General features: G+C 40.6%; 1 protein-coding gene across 2 annotated transcripts in view; it reads right to left on the bottom strand.

Annotated features, from left to right (window-relative positions):
- Positions 1–22864, bottom strand: part of LOC144695943 (bone morphogenetic protein 7-like) — a 71610-nt gene that overhangs the window by 9945 nt on the left and 38801 nt on the right. Inside the window, exons 2-5 of one of the 2 annotated variants that reach the window (XM_078567042.1) lie at positions 14426–14618; positions 6651–6799; positions 4607–4804; positions 3409–3488 (exon numbers count right to left, since the gene is read on the bottom strand). In XM_078567042.1, coding sequence (XP_078423168.1) covers positions 3409–3488; positions 4607–4804; positions 6651–6799; positions 14426–14618 — 620 coding nt within the window. The remainder of the gene's footprint in view (positions 1–3408; positions 3489–4606; positions 4805–6650; positions 6800–14425; positions 14619–22864) is intronic. The other variant, XM_078567043.1, reaches the window with a different exon arrangement.

Here is a 22864-nt window from a genome sequence, read left to right as displayed (position 1 = left end):
ATCGTATATGCTCAGGTGACTGATTGTGATGCTTGCACATTTTGTTCCTGATTTTAAAATCTTTATTTCATGCTTTTCAGGTATTCAGCTCCCTGAGGCTCCTCTCTGCCTTCATGGAGCTTTCTCTCGGCGTTCGCCCGTGCCCGGGCTGATGTCAGCACCCGCCCTCTTCCTGCCCCCACCCCCGGCATCACTGAGCTTCTCAGTGCACGTTTCACGCTGGCTAGCTGTTAATTGGCTAACCAGCATGAAATTGCGGTTGGGGGGGCCGATCGCGGTTGGCGGTCTGTTTCCCGGTCACTCCTGGTCCAGCTGACCACGCCGTCCGCCGACCTAAAAACTCAGGCCTAGGAATTTTTGCCCCTCTCTGCCCTTTACACTACTATTATCCCAGTCTATATTTAAGCAATTAAAGCCCTCCATTATACCTACTCTATAATTTTTGTATCTCTCTGTAATTTCCTTGCAAATTTGTTCCTCTACATCCTATAGACTATACCAAGGAATGTAATCACACCTTTTTTGTTTCTTAGCTCTATCCAGGTAAATTCTGTCCTAGGCCCCTCTGGGACATCCTCTTTCTCCAGCACTGCAATACTCTCCCTAATCAATACTGCCACCCTTCCCCTTTTCTTCCTTTCCTATCTTTCTTGTACACCTTGGATCCAGGAATATTTAACACCCAGTCCTCCCCTTCTTTGAGCCTGTTATAGCCACAACATATTTCCATATGCCAATCTGTGCCTTTAACTCACCAATCTTATTAACCATACTCTGTGCATTCACATACATGCACTGTGATCCTGATTTAGACTTTATTATTTTCTTCCTTACCCCACCTATTAGTACTAGTATAGGAAGTTATCTTCCAGCATATTATGCACCATGGTATTCCTCATTGATATTATCTTCTAGTTCCCGCATCCCTACCAAGTTTGCTTAACCCCTCCCAATAGCTCTAGCAAAACGCCCCACAAGGAACTCAGTCACAGATCTATTTAGATGCAACCCAAGCAGCCTGTACAGGTCCTATCTCCCTGAGAGCTGGTCCCAATATCCCAAGAATCTAAAGCCCTCCCTCCTACACCAGCTTTCCAGCCATGTATTCATCTGCTTTATCCTTTTTTATCCATACTCACATGTGCTGGTACTGGGAGTAATCCAGGTACATTTCAAATCGCCTATCACTATTGCTCTTCCAGTCTTCCTTATGCCGCCCCCCCCCGCCCCAGTACAGCTGAGCCACCCGGGGTGCCATGGACTTGGCTCTGGCTGCACTACCAGGTGAACCATCGTTTTCATCATTATACAGAACTGAATATTGGTTAGAGAGTGGGATGCACTCAGGGGACTCCTGCACTACCTGCCTGTTTCTTTTTGACTGCCTGGTGGTCACCCATTTCCTCCCTCCTTGCATACTCTTAAACTGTGGGATGACTACATCTATAAATGTGCTATCCACATAGCTCTCAACCTCATGGATATGCCACATTGACACCAGCTGCTGCTCAAATCCTGAAACCCGGAGCTCAAGCTGCTGCAACTAATGACACTTCCTGCACAAATGGTTATCCAGGAGACGGGAAGTGTCCTGGAGTTCCCACATAGCACAGGATGTGTACTCGCGAGGTTGGAGCAGCCCTGCCATTTCTGATAACCTTGTTACTGCCAATAAACCTTACTAATATTTAATGAACTATTAAGATTAAAAGTCAAGTTTTTACCACTAAATAAGGTATGTTCACCCCTCATCTCCTTTCCTCCAACGCCTTTGCTATTCATATTTTCTTTCTGTTGTTTACTTTCCTCTTTATTTTGAATTTTATGTTTTTTAGAACTTTGCTTAATCATCACATCCGGTCTTATTTCCTTAAAAGTCATATTAAGGAGGTACAGATGCACTTAAGAGACACTTTGATGTGACACCCTGATACTCCCAGTAGCAAATTAGTGTAGACTTTGGCTGTGCACAGTAAAGGGATGGAATTGAGCAATAATACTAGTGCACAGCATGCCAAAGGTTAATTTTATTCTGAAGGTACTCTGAATTAAGAAATTTTCCATGCCTTTGCACATTTATCCACTTTGGTTTTATTATATATTGACATTCTTTACAGAATTATTTTTCCAGATATTACTTGAAACAAAATAAATCGGCATTTTGAAAGCTGAAAATGTTTTCACTGTCACCAGGATTTTTATGTCTGCTCTTGTCTAAGAGGCTGGTATACATTATTATAAGATTTATAATTATGGACAAATAATGTGGTGTAATTTTGTATTATGATTCCTTTGATTTCACTTTGAAAGCTTTAATGAACTAATGAAGCACATTTTTGTGCTGTCTTCTGACCACGATGCCAAGTATTAATCTAATATAATCCATAAAAGTGTGGATTTAGGCCAGAAGAGAGGTGGGAGGGTTGGTTATACTAAATGTTTCCTGTATAGAGGTCTTAGTTATTCCAACAAGGTGCTCACATTTTGTGCTGAATCAAAAAGGGTTAGTGTCGCTGGTGAAGATATGGGGATTGGATAAGCATAGATTAGATCCTGAAATGCAGCTTGGATGACAGAATGAACTGGCTGGCTTTTCCTCACTCCTTACATCTTATCAGGATGTTTTCAGATGCTTTACCATGTTTGTAAAGAGAAAAGGTACAAGATATCATTGTACTCTTGATGATATCTTGCCCAGAAACATTAGAACTTGAATTAAGAAATAAAGAGTGCATCACTGCACTAATTACTGCCAACACCCAAGATGTTGAGCTTTCAGTGGACATTTCAAAAGGACCCATTTAGTTAGATTGCTCAGAAATTTCCCAAGAGGGAAATATTGGCCCCTTAAATAATGAACAAATACCTGCAATTTTCTGTGACCAAAATTGGATGTGTTTTCCAAAATTTGTTAATGTTAGCAGGTCTGGCAGTTTGAGAGAAAACTAGTGATATTTGGTAAATACAAGATGGTTTAAATTCATGTCAATGGCAGCAATGTCCTGACACATAGTGGATTTTGGGATAATCTGGTGATTCCAGCTGTTAGATTGTTGATGATTTCTTTAGCTAATCCCTGTATTGAATCGTAGCAAAATTCAACAGCAGAGCTCCCTGATATACGCGATGGACAGGTGCTAGCCACTAAAAGAAATGGATGAACTTTAATACTTATTTCTAAACAGGAAATATACCTGATGATATTAAAGGAAGTAGTGGCTATTTAGTTAAAAATCATTGGCGATATCAAAAATTTATGATCTACAATATTTAATAAAAAGCAAATCACTAAAGCAAATAAAAATAGCACCTTTTAGAAGTGAAAGGTCTACATAACCAATTCTCTCAAGTGTGCACAGTAAGAACACCTAAACACACATTCTGAACATTTAGCCAGAGTCACCTTACCTGCCAGCCAAGATCTCGAAAGCTAACATACAGATCATGTCTCTTGCACACTCGCCTGTGGTCTCCAGGATTACGGGCTGCTTAACGTGTATAAGTTTAAAAAAAAGATAAATTTTATTGTGGTAATCAACTTACTTGCCTTTGAGTTTAAATTAACAACGTGGAAACAGGTGCCAGATCTAGGTGAAGCCTCACAGGAGATTCTTTGTTTGGGTGGAGATGGAGCACACACTATGGGCAGAATTTAATCCAGGTAATGGGGGGTCTTGGATCAAGGACCCTAGAGGTAGAAATCCCACCTCCAAGCGCTGCCAGCCAATCAGAGATCAGCAGCTCTCCATTGCTGTCAGTGCCACCAGGAGCGGTGGCAGCTGTACCCACCAGGGGCCTGGGATCCACCAGGGACCCCAGACCGAACATGTGAGGGTGGTTTGGGGTTGCGGGTTGGAGTCATGGGAGGGAGGAGGCATGGATTTCTGGCCTCACCCTTTTCCGATTGCTGGATCCCTTGGTCAGGCACTGCGTGCCTTTGAACAGGACCCTGCAAGGAAACCCGGTTTGCTTTTCCAGCTTTCTATGTGGCGACTGCCCAGCCCGCCTCTGGATGAATACCAGCGGCAGCAGGATGAGGCTCTTATAGGGACCTCAATTGGCAATCGGGTGGGAAGACCGTCCACGAGGTGAGAGGGCAGCAGGATCCCCACCGATCACCCTCTCACCCAATTAAATGACAAACCCACCCCCCGCCCCACCACCTCCACACTCACCTCTGGGGGACATGAAATTTTGTCCTATGTCTCCCGTAAGATTTCTCACAAGACATGATTTTATTTAAAGTTAACATTTTAAGGTTTTTAATTTCTCTTTATAATGTACCCCTTCTCCACGTTTGCTGCTCCTTGTTCTCTCTCCCAGCATGCTACGAAATATTTAACTACTCCACATTACTTATCCACTTATCAGTAATTAAGACCAAAATATAGTCCTTTGAGGACTGTGACAATATCTAAATCAAAAATAAACTACGTTACAATTGTAAAATTTATTCTAACTCAACTTTGATCGTTAGGTGTTATTAGTTATGTAAGTATGTCTTTCATAACAAAAGAGGGAATTAAGGTAATAAATTTGATTTGTGGTTTAGCTCAAATTTAGTCTGGACATAATTTTTACAATACACGCACGTTCATTGTGTTACCTGATGTGCTAGGCAGTCTGTCACAGGATTCCTGTAGTTGGTTGTGTTTCTTACGACCTCTGCGCGGTTTTGTAGCCCGTGTTGTACGAACAGGTGCCTGACTCGCTCTGAAAAAGGTCACCATAAATGGCTGCTTTGAACGGGCCCCTCGTCGTCCTACCAGCCCAATAGAGTCAGGGTCTAGACTGCGTCCTGGAGCTTAACAAAAAGCAATAAACAACCAGTAAATTGACCAGTTTTACATAACTGCTACATTAAATAACATTTGGATAGATTTTTATATAAAAAGTAGTATTTCTTTATTATCTTAATTTTTTTCTTTCTCTCTTTATCAGTGTAAACTACACTCCATTCGTGGCTCATAGAATGAGTAGGCAGACTTCTGCCTGTTGGCTGTCTATGCAACTCTGAAACCACAAGGGGGCGCACTGCTGTGGCACTGTAAAATGGTTGGCTGAGTTTCCCTCCCTCACTGAACTGCATTTGTTCTCTATTATTATAATTGATGCTCATAGCATCAGCATATAATTAACTTTTGCAGAGTTAATGTCATTTGCCAGAACTTTCTGCTAACATATGGTCATGAAAATATATAAAATTGGGATTCATAGCAGCAAAATGGGGCCATCTACAAACCGTGCCTTGGAGAAGCAGGCTCTATTATTGTGTTGATGGGTTGGAGTAGTTTCAATAACTCTTGAAGACTGTTAGTTGCAAACACTCTAACTATTGCAACATATTTATGGGAACACTCCCTTACACTAGCTTCTTTCAATGCTGCTTTCCCCCTAGACTCTCTCAGACCACATAAGTGTATATCACTTCCTTCTATGACACCACAGACTATTACAGTTAATCCTTTATGGGACTTAGTCTAACATACTCCATTATACTATACAGGCTGCAAGATCTTACATGATAAGCTCTTGGTCTCAGCTGCACCTCCAGAAGGAGCATAGTCAATTCACTCAAATCTGGGAGGGAAGTTCAGAGGAACTATTTTGTAGGGCCATTGCAGTGCGCCTCCTTGTGGATAGTTTCAGAATTGCACTGGCAGCCATCAAACAGCAGTCTGTCTTTTCTTTCTATGAGCCAGATACGGGGTGTGGAGTGAGAAAGAGAGAGGAAAGAAGAAGTAATACCTTTTTAAATATGCCATAGTAACAGTGAATTTGTAGCACTTGTATAAATTCACCATAATTTTTGGTGGGTTTTTTTTGTCTTCAAATGAATTAAATGTAAAATCTCTGTCAGGATAATGGCAAACTTATGATGTTAATTATGCAGCAGGGTACAGACATAACCTTTGCTCCTCCCTCCAGCACTGGCCAAAACAAATAGGTTAGTGGCTAGGGATGCGTGGTTAAACCACAAAGCAAAATCCTGTTTAGTTGTTTTGCTACTCGTATCTACCATAGTGATTTTAAAAATGAGGTGAAAGAAAGCTAAAACTTTTTAAAAAAGCACAGGGGTATGTGGTTGACACCTCTGCTGATTTTTATTTGGTGTGCTTTTAAAACATACTTAGAAGCCCAATTGGAGGCAATAACTGTTAAAAATAATGAGGATGAGGAGGCCGAACTGGCACTGACTGCTGTAGTCGTGTTTTCACCCTTCAGTGCAGTGTGAATAGACAGCTTTAGGAGTTAGTTCTTCCAGATGCTCAGAGCCATATTGCTAATGAGTCAAGAGAGATAATCTGGCATAATTACATGTGCTAATAAACCAGATGTATGGCTGGTTAAGGACTATGCGCATCCTAAAATCGCTTTACAAGCCATGAACTTTTCATTTTGCAAATAAATGAGGATTGAATCAATGACAGATTAAAACATTCACTTTAAGCTAACATTTCCATTATAGGAATGCTCTAGGATAAGACCCTACAACATAAAATTTAGAGGCGGGAGGGGGAGAGTTGCTAGGGAAATTTTTTTGCAGCAAACACAACAATAACAATGCAATTGTAGAACAAAGTAGTGTGTGTTAGTGATAGCTGACTTGGATCCTGGAACATACAGGATGTAACAGTTAAATGCAATACCTTCCTCAGTCTCCACACAAAGACGCAGGCCCAGATTATAATGAGGATTCATTAGCCAATCATTACTTGTTGCTGTGATGTCAAACTGCAGCCACCCTTCTTCTGTGGGCCACACTTCTTGATTGTCCAATAGGAGGAGCTCTGGTTCTCTGCAAGTGAAAGAAAATGAATCAAATTAATTTGAGCCAGACATGTAGGGACATAAGTAATACCCTGATCTGTGACCTCATAAACAACAACAATTTATACTAATCTAACGCCTTTAATGTAATAAAACATCCTCAGTTGCTTCACAGGAACATTATACAAGATATGACACTGAGCCGCATAAGGGGATATAAGGTCAGATGACCAAAAGCTATAGGTTTCAACAAGTCTCTTAAAGGAGGAGAGCAAGTTGGGGAGTTGGGGAGGTTTAGGGGGCGTATTCCAGAGCTAAGGTCCTAGGTATAAAATGTGATCTCTTCCAGTTTTCTGAGAAAGCGTTCCTGAGAATAGTGTAGGTTGTTCTATTCAATTTACCGTTTATTTCACAAATAAAGCATGCTACAGACAGAAAATGAAAATATTCACTTTGAAATTTTGAACTGCTTAATTTTATATTTTACATGCTTATACCGTCTGTACTTTTTCTTAGGTTTATCTCAAAATTGAAAGCAAATAATTATTATGAATAATGGAAATTCTGGTAAACCTGTACCATTTTTGACGTTTGGAAGGGGGTCCGAAATAAAATACACCACCTGAAGCATAATTAATTAAACAGAGCCTTATAGCAACATTAAGCAGAGAAAAGGCAAGTTAATTCATCCTGTTAGGATTTAGGTTGCATAACATTTTTTTGGCCTTCCCTCATTCTCTAAACAGATGGGCAGTAAAGGTGGAGAGCTGTGATACTGCTGTGAGATTATAGGGTGTATTTTGCAAGGGCCCCACACTAATGACAGGGCTACAATGGCAGCCAATACATTCAAATGTGCTCAGCCGCTGGAAGGCTTGTCTGTATCCTTGTCTGTCCATATGTATTTATTTATTTTCCAGGAAGTAAAAAATCCCACTGTTTTCTGAGGAAATCTCTGACTGACATCTTTCTCACTTTGTTAGGGATCCACACTCCTCTACAACTACCCAACCATAGTAACCCCCTTCCATTAGCCCAGCCTCTGACTCTCTCTGAGCAATCCAACAGGAGACATTCTAATTTTGTAACTCTTATAAATTGCACCAGCCATAAATACATTTAAATTAAAACAATGTTTCATTTTACAACTGTGAGGGACTTTTTTTTTAAAAATTTGAAGTGCATTGAATCTTGGACATTCTTCCTCCTGAGGTATTTTTAAAAAGTTTGCAATATTAATTCGGGGCTGTGAGTATGCCATTCTTCAAGAAACCATGGGTCAACATAGATGTCCAGTGAGGAGCACCTGGGGAGGGAAGAGATGCTTTGTATATCTATGTTAACAAAACTGCTGTTGCCAGGCTAAAGACTCAAGGTGATTGGCTAAAAACACCTGGCCTAAGAGAAGTATTCATTGAACATTTTGGTCTTTAAAAAAACTCTCAGTCAGTGAATGTGTGTGGGTGCCTTAGAAGCAGGCTGCAAGAAAAACACTCTCCCTTTCCCACCTTAAACACCTAAAGGTGTTAAACCTTCCTCAGAAACGTATCAGGATAACTCGTCTGTTTTTTTGAAAGTCGGTGAAGTTGAGATAAATAAGAGTCACCAAGGACAGTTTCACTAAAATATCCATCTGATGGAACTTCCAGACCTATTGTGACCAGGATTCTGTTAGATCAACAGTGTCGAGATTGCTTCGAATTTTATCCTTTTAAAAGAAATGTCCCCATGCTCCAGCCTCTGCAGGGGACTGTGTTTGTTTTGTCCTGTTTTGTGTCTGTGTGTGTGTGTTTGAGTGTGAGTGTATGGGTTTGAATATCTGTGTTTTTAAAAAGGGGAAAATCGTTACACTTCTAAACTACAACTTGTATGTTAACCAGTTTATTTACTTGTTTTTTTAAAAAAAGTTTGTTTTATAATAAATCAATTATTTCTTTGTGTTTACTGAAAGAAGCCTGGTCTTTTTATGCTGGAAATAACAGTGTCAAAGGTAAACAATTGGCCAGTTTTGTGGGTGAATAAAACATTTAAACTATTGTTACGACCGGTGGAGAAGTGGGGCTAGAATTAACTGCGCACTCCTTCTGTCATGATCCGTAAATGACCCTCTGAGATATCTCTGCTCCTCTAATTCCGGCTTCTTGAGCATCCCAGATTTTAATTGCTCCACCATAGGTGGCCATGCCTTCAGTTGCCTGGGGGAACTAGAGAAAGAACTAGAGAGAGAAATACCAGAGGTAGCTGGGGAGGGAGTTGGAGAGAGCAGGAGCATAGTTAACTGAACAAGGTAGGATAAAGAAAAGTAATGAATAAATTTGGAAGGGCAAGGACTTTGAATTGAACTCACTTGAACAAACCAGAACACTTTGGAACTACCAATAAGTGCGAGGAGCTCATGGACTTCTTTGTCACCAAGATTGAAACCATCTGTTCAGCTGCCTCTGCTGCTTCCTTCCCTTCCCTAGCCCATAAAGCCAAGCTTCCCCTAAAGCTCCCCCAGCCCTAGCCCTGAACTAGCTTCCTTCCCTAATTTTTCTCCTATCTCGCCTCATGCCCATTTAGAGCTCATCTTGTCCACAAGATCCAACTCCTTCTCTCTTGAATCTATTCCTGCCAAACTGCTGACCACCGAACTTCCCTTCCTGACCCCCATGTTAGGTTATATTGTTAATGGTTCCTTCTCCTTGGGCACAGTCCTCTATCCCTTCAAATCTGCTCTCATTACCCTCCTCTTCAAAAAAACCCTCACTGACACCACTGCCCTTATAAACTATTGCCCCATCTCCAACCTTCACTTCCTCTCCGAAGCCCTTGAACCAAAGCCCTGGTCACGTCCCAGGTTTGTATCCATCTTTCCCTCAACTCCATGTTCGAGCACCTCCAATCCGCAGCCCCTGCAACAGCATTGAAACAGCCCTTAGCAATGGTAAACTCTCTCTCCTCAACATGGTAAACTACCCCTCCTCAGCCTTCTTGACCTTTCCACAACATTTCATATGGTTGACTATATAATTACGCTCCATCACCCAGCTTGGTGGAACTAACCTCACCTGCTTCCATTCTTATATATCCATTTGTAGCCAGATAATCACCTGCAATGTCTTCTCTTTCAGCTCTTGTACCATTAACTCTGGGTTCCCCCAAAAATCCATCCTTGGCTTCTTCCTATTTCTTATCTACATGCTGCCCTTCAGCACCATCATTTGAAAACATAGGTTCAGCATGTATGCTGACGACACCCAGTTCTGTGACACCACCACCTCCCTTGACCTTTCTGTCATCTCTGATTTGTCACGCTGCTTACCCAATGAGAAGAAGTTTTCTCCAACTAAATATTGGGATAATCGGGGTCATTGGCTTCAATCGAACTCACTTTTCAAGCCATTGGCTCCATCACACACTCTGGGAACTGTCGGCTGAAGCAGACCGTTTGCAACTTTGAAGTTTGATTTGAAACTGGGATGATCTTCAGACTACCTATCCATTCCATCACTAAGACTGCCTAGTTGCATATCTCCTGTCGCCACCCTTGCCTCAGCTTCTGTGGTGCTGAAACCATCATCCCATTCCTTTGTTAGCTCTGGACTTGACTATTTCAATGATCTCCTGGCTGGCCTCCCATTTTCCACCTTCTGTAAACTTGTACTCATGCAAAACTCTGCTGCCCATATCCTAACTCACACTAAGTCCTGTATACCCAACAGCCCTGTGCTTGCTGACTTACATTGGCTCCCAGTCTGGCACTGCCTCAATTTTAAAATTCTCATCTTTTCTTTCAAATGCCTCCATGGATTACCCTTTCCCTATCATTATAATTTCCTCCAGCATCCCACAACCATCCAAAATCTCTGTGTTCCTTCGATCCTGGCCTCTTGCGCATCTCTGATTTTAATTGCTCTACCATTGGCAAACGTGCCTTCAGCTGCCATGGCCCTCAGATCTGGAACCCCTTCTCTAAATCTCTCTGCCTTTCTATGTCTCTTTCATGTTTAAAGACCCTTCTTAAAATCTACCTCTTCACCTGTTCTAGTATCTCCTTATCTAGCTAAATGTCAAACTTTGTTTGGTAGCACTCCTGTGCAGTGCGTTGCGATGTTTTACTATGTTCAAGCCATTATATAAATGCAGGTAGTTGTTATTGGAGTAACAAATGGAAGTTTAGCACCAAATTAGGGTGCATGTGGTAGCCAATAGGGAAAAAAATTAAAAGGCAACCCAATTGACCCTTGAAAACTAAAGAAATGTATGGAAATATAGAGTCACCAATGTGCTTTTGTGAGGGTTTTCTTGAATATTCTATTATGTTTTCAAAGCAATATTCAGTCTTGAATATTACTTGATCAAATCCTTTTGAGAAGGAGCTCTGAACAACCGTGCATGTGGGTAGGATAATGGATTCTGATTGCTGTTATTTACAGAGTTCCAGGTTCAAGTACTGATATGAGGAAGTAACAGAATGTGCTGAGTGTGGCACCTCAGATTAAAGCATGCACTATCACACTGCATAGATTGGCAAATGAATGGAATCTCTCATATAGTTAACACAAGCTGTCAACTAAAGACTGAGATGAAATCAGCAGTATTCCAGAGACACATTCAGTTACTATCTCAAGCTGAAGCTTTTCTGACCTATTGTACGTGCAGCTATGCAGGTTCAGGGTGATCTTGTTAACATTGGAGAGTGTGTTTCATAAACCATACTTAGCAGCCACCAGAACCAGATGCTTACCATGTATTTCTAATTTCCTATGCCTTTATTTTTGAAAAATGAGCTATGTTCACATCACTAATGCTGCTGACCAACGTTTTCCTCCCAGTTGTTTTGGGGGTGGGGTGGAGTTGAAGGGAGACCAAGTTTCTCCTTCTTACCTTGACTTTTGATATTATTATTCACATTTGTGAGCTAAAATATTATGTCGAAAAAGGGAAGAACTGTTTCCCCCATGCACTCCACAGCACCCAAAACAGCTGCCTAGACCCCAGTTGTCATAATTTTGTCAAGTTTCTCCCAAATAGCAATCTCAGCTTATAGTTCTCCTGAATTTCTCCTTCATTTCCACTCTGCCTATGCTTCATCCTCAAACCTCCTCCATCAAACCCCTGCTCAGTAATTGACAATTCATTACTGCCAGCCATTTCCTCCCGGCTATTTTTAAACTTGCTGCATTTTTACATACAACATATTTCATTGTAATAAACTTCAGGCTTACAGTTTTCAGTTGTCCTTTCTTGATTAACCCCTTGAGGAGTGTAGCAATGTTTTGACGTGAACTAAAAATTCAACAAGGTTGCCTTTTTCTTTTCTTGACTAATTTAAAAAGCAGTATGCTATAATTCAAATACTTTAATGCTCAAACCCTATTGGAACAATTGGGACAGATGTGCTCTCATCTGAACTTTATCATTTTAAAACCAGAACTCCAAAAGCCTAGGAATAATACTCATAGATTCAATACAGAACCATAGAGACATATAATTTTATTTTAAAGTGTATTATAATTTATTAAATACTGAACTAAAAGGAGTTCAGTTGCTGGAAAATACTTAAAAGAGGGATCATTCCAACAAATAAAGATAAGTTGCCACTTGATGTTCTTAGTGTGAAGCTTCATTCCTCTGGGAGTATGCATCGGGAAATGAGGTGCAGGCAGCCCTGATCTCCTGTTGATGGTAAACCAGAGCCAGAACCAATTTCTCCATGTACAGCCCCAGTGGGCAAGGCTTTCTTCTGGAAGGCAAAAGTGGACTTTTTTTTCTGGAGCTCCAGGTTGCATGACTGCAGAGTGTCGCTTCATGACTCAAACAGGCTTGAACCTCAGTTTTGATTAATATTTGGACTTCGGATTCCCCAGATGACAAATTTGATTGAGTTACTGGCATAGGGTTTGGGGGTGGCGGAGGAGGGGGGGAAATGAGCAAACATTTGCTGACACAGGATCCCTCACCACACCACACTATTCAAATGCTGGTAGGAGTGGTATGGGAAACAACTAACCATAGAACAGCTGATTTCATCCATTGTCACAGCCTGTGGGAAGTCATATTGTGTGTGGGAGTCCAGCTTGAAAATGGAAATCAAAAAAGAAATATCAAATAAATGTTGATTTTCTATGCTTTCCTTCTGATTATATTTGAGTTCACATCATCCATATGCTCTCTACTCTTACAAATACTCCTCTGTGCAGCTGGCATGACCCCTATCAGTGCTATTGGGGTAAGTTTATCCCTCCCTTTTGAGATGGACACTGCCACACTACACGATGAATTGGGCTGCAACCTGGACAAAAAAAAACAGCCTGAAAACTCATCCAGGCGTTAGATAGCCCTGGGACTTGAACTCTTGACTGTCTGCCTGTCAGACCAGCTCTCAGCACGAATGACTAGACTGCCTCACTTAAAGTCCTTTGATCCAATGATTTTATCTCTGCTGCTTGCTCTACCCAGGAAATGCGATTTTCAATAAACGTTTTGTTGGGTCTCATGAGGGGAGGTAACAACTTACTGATTAACAGTTCTAAAAAGAAACAAAAATGCAAATAACAGCTCTGATGAAGAGTCCCACCCAAAATGTTAATCAGGCTTTTTCTTTCAGATGCTTACCATGTATTTCTAGCTTTCTATGCTTTTATTTTTGAAAATTGAGCTAAAATGAGTTCATATCACTTAAAAGTCAGCATGCTGCTGACCAATATTTTCCTCCCAGTTGTTTTGCTAAATATGTTCAGTTTTGACTTTTAGTATCAGCTTTGCTGACCTCTGGAACCAACTGGTAAGACATGCATAATACGGGACGAGGCTGACATCCTTCACTTTGACTCCTTGCTTATGAATAAGCATCTTTTTTTCTGCTTACCATCTAGACCCAATGACTCATGTCCTCCCACACCAATTTAACCAATAGGCCATCTAAGTGAGCAACAGCTATTTAAAAATATTGTCTTGGGAACATGGGGGCTACTTCAGTGGTAAGAGCAAAATGTTATTTTATAAAACTTACTCACTGAAGGATACTCTGAAGTGGGACAACCTAATGGCTTAGCGTGTATGTGCAATGGGTTCCGGGCCAGAAAAGTCCCAGGTTCAATCCTGAGTTAGCTGATCCCAGCCAGGGCCGAAATCAGGTGCTATAGTCAACCTTACTAACACTGGGTCTAGAGAAATATTGGCTGCGGTTCCCATTCCTCATTGAGTTCTGGAGTGTGTGTGTATGGATGTTAGATGAGGTCAAGATCAGACTCAACTGTGCTGCTCCTGTTGGTTGAACAGCCCACTCACACTGAGGGAAATCATGGAATTTGTGCTATAGTGTAACTCAGCCAATGGTAAATTGTTAGTGTGTTTTACGTCTCTCTGGATTTTATTTCCATTTCTAGGAAAGATGTAAAATGGGCTGGTGATTCATCATCACTTGAGTTACACTAAGTTACTCTTGCCTATTGTCTAGATTTGCACATGAATAGTGGGAGTATCTGTAGAATGTACCTCAGCAGCAGCCAATGCCTTCAGGGAGCTGCAGGCAAAACCCCTGGGTAAAGAATTTTGTGAAAACATTATCAGGTAATGCAGCATTTTCTAGTTGTGGGGAGGAGGGCACAATCTCAGTTATAAACCACAGGTTATATGACTGCATGAACACTGTATAATATGCACTAACCTGTCCTGGAGCACCTGCAACACTTGGTAAATTGTGATATGAAGGGTCATGTTTCCATGGAAATTGTCATTTGCTCCTTTGTAGATCCTAAACTCTGCTGCAGTTACAATTTCACCTCGAGGAATCTGAGTTAAATCGAACTTAAATTCTTTCCAATGTGCTTTATGGTGAAAAACATCTTCATTGTGCTCCACTGTCAAAATAACAGCAAAAAGAGTCATTGATTAAAAGTGTACAGTTCCCAATCCTCTACTAATGCTACTCTATAATTGGACACTAGATGTAATGGGAGAGTCTCCAGCTGAGCTCTAACTTCTGCTGAAACCTGAAACTCTACACATGGAGAACTGCGGATGTGAATCTGTGTCCTAAACCAATGTGAAATTCCACTGGAGCTTCATCTTATGTTTAATTGTATATTCCTACAAGTGAGAGAGAGAATCCTAATCTTTGGTGCAGAAATGCCTTTGCTAGCCACACAGTGTTAACTCTTAATTTGCTGAATAAATTTGAACTCCATATAAGTGACACAACAAATCGACTGAAGTGTTTTGAAATGTTACACAAACAATGGATTTTAAAGGGAAATGGGACAGCCTAATGGCCACTTCCTTGGCACAACTTTTCCTTTTAAGTGCGTTCTCCCATTAAGAGCTTTTAATTTGGAAAATAACTGTTGAATGCCAGTTCGTCAGTGATTTATTGCAGTACCACTCCTGATACATAAATCAAGTTTTCAGTGGCTTTTTGACTCCTGTGAGTCACTGCATATGGCAAAAGTACGCTGACTGGAGATTGTAGATTGGCGGGAGAAGTGAGAAGGTCGGTAATTGAAGATTAAAACTCTTTAATAGTTCCACTTATCTGTGCTTTGACAATCATTTTATACAATGCAGAATAACAGTATCCTCACCTTGCATTGATTTAATTTTCTTCATAGAGAGCAAAGGGAGTGGTTTCACAAACCAGAACGAAACCCAGAGACATATTTATAGGAATGTTCAGCTTTTAAAAATAAACTCTTAAAGAGGAATTAATTAGAAGGCAAAAAACAGGGCGTGTTTCAGAAATAAAAAGGTTACTGAAGATTTTATGTTTTCCAAAACCACGTGCCCCATTCTGAAACTGTTGGACATTTTAAACTCCAAAGCCAAGATGGTGTGTCAGGCTGAGGCAGGAATTCTCCATCCAGAAAGATTTTTTAAAACTTTCTTTGCTGTGACTGTTCTTGTTTCTGCTTCCTGTAGATAGACATGCGATAAAGTTTTCACTAGGTTCCATTTACCAGGCTAGTGGAAAAGATTGAGGAATTTCAAGCGTAAGCTATGTCCAATGCAAATCAAGTTGCCATGATCATTTATGCTGGTTTAAAAAACATTGTGTGGGAAACCTGTCCTGCCCACAAAACTGGCAATACCCCTATCGAATTCATCAGCATGGCACATTTCTGCCAGTTGCACCTGTGTGCTTTGAAAAGGTTCTTAACAATTAAGCTTTTTTGGTGTAAGGGCACTTGTCGGCACCTTTTAAAATATGCGAATATTAAACATTTTAATTCAAGAAACTGACCAGTGTAGATCAATGAAACTAGCAAGTGGTTTTATATTTCTTTTTAAAAGAATCAGATGTTTAAAATTAGGTTACAGGCGCTGAACTAGCCAGTCTTATTAAAAATGCATGTTTTTTGTGATAAACTCATTTTCAGTCATCTTAATAAAATGGCACCAGGTTACGACTATTAAATATGTCAAAGAATATTTTTTAATGCAATGGGTGAAAATAAACAATGACATTGTAAAACACTGCCTGATTCATGCAGCTTGAGGGAAGATTTTATGATTGTGGTTATGCAAGTGTATTTGAATAGAAACTTGAACCGTGGCCCAGATTTTCGACCCCGTGTCAGGTTCATGGAGTCGGGAGATTTACCCGCTCGGCAAACCTGACCTTTAAAAATGTCCGCCCACAGGTTGGATTTTTGGTCAGGGGGTGCGGGGGCGGTCTGAAACAGGAGTCAGTGTCGGAGACCTGGAACCAATACGCAGGCTGCCGGGGGCAGAGGCGGACTGGATGCAAGGCCTGCCTCTGTGCTCCGGCACTGTGATTAAATAAATAAAAAATAATAATAAAACTAAAAAAACATTCCTCCAGCCCTCACCCATCACACTCACCCATACACTCCCTAAGCCCCATCCATGCCAACCTATGCCAACCCAATTCCCCCCATCCACCACCCTTTGCCCTTACCATCTCCATGCCAACTCATCTAGTGTCCTTGGACAGTTTCTTGACAGGTCCGACACTTCCTGGATAGCTTTGACAGGTTGGACAGCTGGACAGATCCTTGACAGTTCCTTGATGGCTGGACCATTCCTTGACATTTGGACAGCTCTTATACACATCCTTGATAGCTGGACAGTTCCTTGAGAGCTGCACAGTCCCTTGTCAGCTGGACATTTCCTTGACAGCTGAACAGTTTCTTGACAGTTCCAATGATTTTGAGTGTAAAAAATGCATAATCATGTTCATTTTTAACAAACCCAAAGAGTGCCTTACCTCTCCCAAAGGTGTCCCAAGACCTTATCCAAAGGGGTACCTTACTCCTCCTGGTTATTCAAACGCATCCACCAAGTTCAGATGTCCTCTTACCTGTTCTAATCTGCATACTCCAGATTCCACAATCCTGTTCTTCCAAAGTCTCACTTCGATGGAAGTGGCTGGTGATTTAAATGGCCAGCTACTTCCGCGAATTGTGCCTGTGTGAACCCTGGCCCAACTCTAGTCTGCGAAGATGGGAAACGCCAGGTTCGGGGGCAGGACTTAGAATTTCCAGCCAATTTCTGTGATTTTCTCCATAATGGACAGCCTCTCTGTCATGCCAAAAATCCAGGCCCATAACTTCACTTCAGAAAACCAGCATAAATATGAGCTCAATTTTCACCTGGATTGCCAACTACATCCAAAACAGAAACTCTTTCCGAGATATCTCTTCACATTTTAAAGCATGTATGTGCAAACATGCATACACCTACAATACCAAGAGAGAAATAAGTGCAGCCTGACATTTCATGTGGGTATGTTAACTAGTTTGGACCTAACATTGCAAACATTTAATTTTTGGTAATATATGTGGGTTTTGTTACATTTGAACCCTATTCTTCAAAGCTAACTTCTTTGACATTGAGAATGAATTCTGTAGATCTTTGAAAATTTAGATACAAATAGATTCATATCAACCTATGTATGAGCATAACAAAAACAAAAATTGCTGGAAAAACTCAGCAGGTCTGACAGCATCTGTGGAGAGAAAGACAGAGTTAACCTTTCGAGTCCATATGACTCTCCTTCAGAGAACTCAGACCTGCTGAGTTTTTCCAGCAATTTTTGTTTTTGTTTCAGATTCCCAGCTTCCACAGTATTTTGCTTTTATCTATGTATGAGCATATATCCACTCATGCACACACTACCTTCAGCTCCCAGACATTACACAAGAAATGGTTCTGGGATGTCACAATATCACCTAGCTAATAAGTCTAAACTAGTGAGATTGAAATTGAATTTAACAAATTTGGTATCCTGGATTATTTACAGTAGACTGCACATTCAGGCCTTTTCTTTTACTTTTTGACCTGCTGCAGTGTTTACCCAGGAAGTTTGAGGGTTAGATCATGGTTGTGATGTCCAACCATGTCCAATGTTTGGGTAGCAGAGCAAGGCAGGGGGCTGGGAAGTACAGCAGGGAAGTGGAGTACATTTGGAAAGGGCTGAAAATGGAGCTGACAAGGGGCAGGTAACACTTGCGACACCTAAGTGCTGGGTAACGACAATAATAAGCCCAGCCTTCTCCCCTTGATCTTCAATTGCATAGCTATTACTAAGTCACTAGTGACCCGAAGCTTAATTGTACCACCCATATCAACAACATGGCTACAAGAGTAGAATAGAGTCTGGGTACAGTGAAGGGTGGCTCACTACCTGACTCCTCAAAGCCTGTTCACCATGTACCAGACTCAAGTCATGATTGTGATAGAATACTCACATTTGTCTTGATGAACACAACAAGAAATTCAATGCTATCCAGAACAGAGTGGTTCACTTACTTCTGCCACTGGACAAAATATCTACTCTTTTGCAACTGGCACAGTTTGGCTGCAGTACACACAATCAATGGGATGCACTGCAACCACTCACCAATGTAACTTATATAGCACCTTCTTCCCCTTACCATCAAGTAGGGGAAAAAGCAACAATGGTGTGGGAACACCATCATCATGTTCCCCTCCAAGACACACACCAACTTGAGTTGGATATATATTTCTGTTCCTCTGAATCTTTTGTGATCAATATCCTAATTAACACATTGTGGGATCACCATCACCACAAGGACTACAATGATTCAAGGAGGAGGTCCTCAGGGAAAACAAGCATTGGTAGTAAATGTGGCCTTGCCAGCCTCACCCAAACCCCTAGAACAGATAAAAATAAGTGGGAAAAAGCCTTGGCAATGAGGACAGTACCAAGGAGCTTGGGTGTTGAGCCAGGTAGTGGAAACAGGAAATAATGGAATATAGTGGGGGGAGGGGAGGTGGGGGAAGGGAAATGTTGGCGAGTAGAATGCAGCAAAAGATGTGAACGTGGAAGCAAACTTTCAAATTTTAAAATGAAAACACAAAATCTTAAGACATGTAGGTCCTCATCTGTGAAATAACATCAAGAATGTAGGGAAGTATAGCTGTCCTTAGAGAATTGTTTTGATCCTCAATCTGATTTCTAATCAGAAGGCTGTATATGGAAGATCTTTTTCTAATTGTCCAATTAGAAAACTTGCAATATCTTTATTTTTATGATTAATAAAGACTAGCCATCCAGAACACCTGCATGCTAAACCTGCTTGTTTGCAATTTGTACCATACATAAGATGTACTGCAGCAACTTGCCAAGCCTCCTTCAACATTACCTTTCAAACCCACGACCTCTACCACCTAGAAGGGCTGTAAGCCGCACGAGAACACCACCACCTGCAATTTTCCTTCCAAGTCATAAACCATCCTGACTTGGAATTATATCCTTCACTGTCACTGGGTCAAAAACCTGGAACTCCCTCTCCAATAGCACTGTGGGTATATGTACAATAGATGAATTGCAGAGGTTCAAGAAGGCAGCTCACTACCACCTTCACATGGGCAATTAGGGATGGGCAACAACTGCTCGTTTTGCCAGGGTCGTTCACATCCCATGAAAGAATTTAAAGAAACTATCTATCCTGTAAAGTGTGACAGCCATAAACTGATTTCTGGGAGTTGCCTCAGGGCAGAGTGTGTTCTGGAAGCCTTTATATTCAGATGTACAATACAAGCTGAAAAAGAGATTTTAAGTCCCAGAAAGCGTAGGAGTTCAATGTGGGGACAGCTTCTTCATGATGTATGTAATATGCAGTGGATAACTCTATTTGGAAGTTCATAATTTTTCCCCAGAATTATTTAGATTTCTATGTATTTAAAATGTTCTAAATCTTAATTACACTTAGCGTGGTCAAAAATTAAAAGGGTAGCAGATAGCACTTTGGAAAAAAATGTTGAATGGCTGGATTTGAAAACAAATAAATGATATATTTCACAGAGTCCCAGAAGCACAGGAGGCCGCCATTTGGCCCATCGTGCCTGCACTGACTCTCCGAATGAGCAATTCACCTAGTGCCATTTGCCTGCCTTCTCCCCATAACCCTGCACATTCTTCCTTTTCAGATAACAGCCTGGGTGGAGTTCCTTGCTATTGATTGAAGTATTAGCTGTTCCTGGATCTCTAGATAAATCAGCACAGTTAACTAAACAAACCCTGATTATATAAGTGAATAATTAAAAAATAACCCTCAGATTTCAAGTATGATGTGCTATATGCAAAATATTTAACCATATAGAAAAGGGATTTCCTTAGAATTGATTTACATACAGGCACAAGCTATAACCAGACATTGTACTGAATATCATACTCAACATTGAAGGATAAAATTATTAAAAGAATGGAACTAATACGTGATGAAATGAGATAATTGATATGCAGAACACCTTTAAAACATCTAACAAAGTTTTAATACTTATATCCGTGCACAATTATTTAAATCACAGCGCAATGACAGTATTAAGATTTGCTTATGGAGATCAGTACGTTGCTCAGGTTTTTAATTTTTTTACATCAGCAAGTCCGCTGTAAAGGAGGGGAAGCCACTGTTTCTTTCATTAAGCCTTTCGAACGTGTGAGTGCAGCAGCTGAATTGGAGACGGAAATGGAAGTGAATATTTTTCAGCCGCAGACGCATGGTGAAAGGCTGAATCAGAAAAGAGTGGCTTGGCAGATACTGTAAGAGTCTACACATTGCTGTTCACTGATTGATTCTATCCAAACAGTATTATATTTTTACAAACTTGTCAGAAGGTGAGAATAAATAGCAAGTTAAATCCGGCAGAGCCAGGAATGCAGGTTTACTGCAGTTTGGACAGAATTTACAGTCTCGCAGCTCAGTGAGAGAAGAAAACATAAACATTCCTAGCGCTAAGGTATTTCCTGATTATTGAAATATTCTTAGAAAAAAATACGTTTTGGCAACTCAAAGACCTAGTGGGTAAAATCACAAGATACTTTGTCTTGAGGAAGGCCATTTGGCCAATCCTAATTCATTTATCCAGAATTACATAGAATCTTCTGCACAGAAACAGACTAATCAGCTCAACTGGACAATGCTGATGTTAGTACTCAACATGATCCATTCTATTGATCTCTCCCCAACTTGTTAATTGTCCCTTAATTGGCTGAAATATTAAGAACATTTACTGTCCTGTGATTTTCTTCCATTTGCATCATAAAATATTCTCACCTCTTCCCTGACAATTCTCTTGCTATTGTTACCTCTGTCACCGAAGGTGGTGGGAGATAATGTTTTCACCCATTTGTTAGCCTGTAAAACAATATATCTCAAAAACTAATGGGCAGATTTCAAACAAAACTTCTACACAGATAGGGTATGGCCTATGGATGAACTACGTCATTTTTTGGTGAAGATGCAGATCAGGATCTGTATCCTGGAATTTTTTTTTAAGGATCTGTTAACATTGGGAGATGGGGCCAATTGACTTTTTTAAAAAAATGTTGTGGGCTGTTTGAGCTAGAACACTATTGATTGTTCTAGAATTTTGTGGATCATCTCAGCTGCTATTGTGCAATCTGTCACAGCTGTCAAAAGGTGAGCAGTTTTCAGAGCAGGTTATTGGATGTAGATTAACCTGAAGTTTCCTTAGTGAGAAGGAAGCTTTTAATAAGAAGATTTATTCTTTCATCTTTGTAGTTACTGCGCATCAGGGAAAAGCCTCCTGAAGAGCTGCATAATTGTAATAATGTTGAGTTAACACAATGTGGCAGAGGTATGCACTCTATTGAGAACCCTCTTCACTTGTTATCTCTGCCACTCAAGGTGGGCAGAGGCAATGTTTTCACCTCTGTTACTCAGTTTGTAAACAATATATCTGAAAAAGTAATGGATAGATTTCAACAAAACTTGATACATAGGAAGGAAATAGCCCAAGGAAGAACTCATTACTTTTTGGTGAAGATGCAGATTAGGATCCTGGAATTTTAAAAAAGATCCATTAACATTGGGAGAAAGAGCGAGTTGACTTTTTAAAAAAAGAATATTGTGGATTGTCTAAGCTGTTGTGGTGAAATTTGACACAGCTGTCAAAATGTGAGCAGAGTTTTCAGAGCAAGTTTTTGGATGTGAATTGGTCAGAAACCTCCTCAGTGAGATGGAAACTCTTAATAAAAAGATTACTTTTTTCAGCTTTGTAGTTATGGAGCACCAATCAGACAGGTCAAGCCTCAAGGAAGAGCTGCATGATTGTAATAATGTTGAGTTAACACAGCATGGCAGGGGTATCCACTTTACTGAGTGCCCTATTCACTTGTCATCCCTTTGATTCCCTTCTTCTTTCTTCCTGCAGGTTTTGCAGAGGTAATTTTCCCTTCTTATTTCACTTTTAATTGTTTGTTAATCCAGTTAGGATTAAACTTGTTTAGTCAGAGGTTGTTAATTTTGGGCTTGTAATTTTCCTGCACATCAGCATTACCGAAAAAATGTACTCCATTTGTCTCCTACTGAAATCTTGACAAACTTCCTTCTCTTATCCATTTATTTAGACCTTTTGAAGTTAGAAACCCAGATCTTGGCCTTTGATCTCTGTGCTCATCTAATTCTGGCCTCTTGAGCATCCCTGATTTTAATTGCTCCATCAATGGTAGTCGTGCTCTCAGCTGTCCAGACCCCAAGCTGTGGAATTCCCTCCTTTAACCTCTCTGTCCCTCCACCTCACTTTCCTCCTTTAACATGCTCCTTAAAACCTACCTCTTTGACCAAGACTTTGGCCATCTGCCTGAACGCCTTGTGTGGCT

Source organism: Cetorhinus maximus, chromosome 21 (genome assembly GCF_964194155.1).
Source record: "Cetorhinus maximus chromosome 21, sCetMax3.hap1.1, whole genome shotgun sequence".
NCBI classification, from domain to species: domain Eukaryota; kingdom Metazoa; phylum Chordata; class Chondrichthyes; order Lamniformes; family Cetorhinidae; genus Cetorhinus; species Cetorhinus maximus.
The sequence above is the reverse complement of the archived record's forward strand: the minus strand, read 5'-3'. Positions and strand labels throughout refer to the sequence as shown.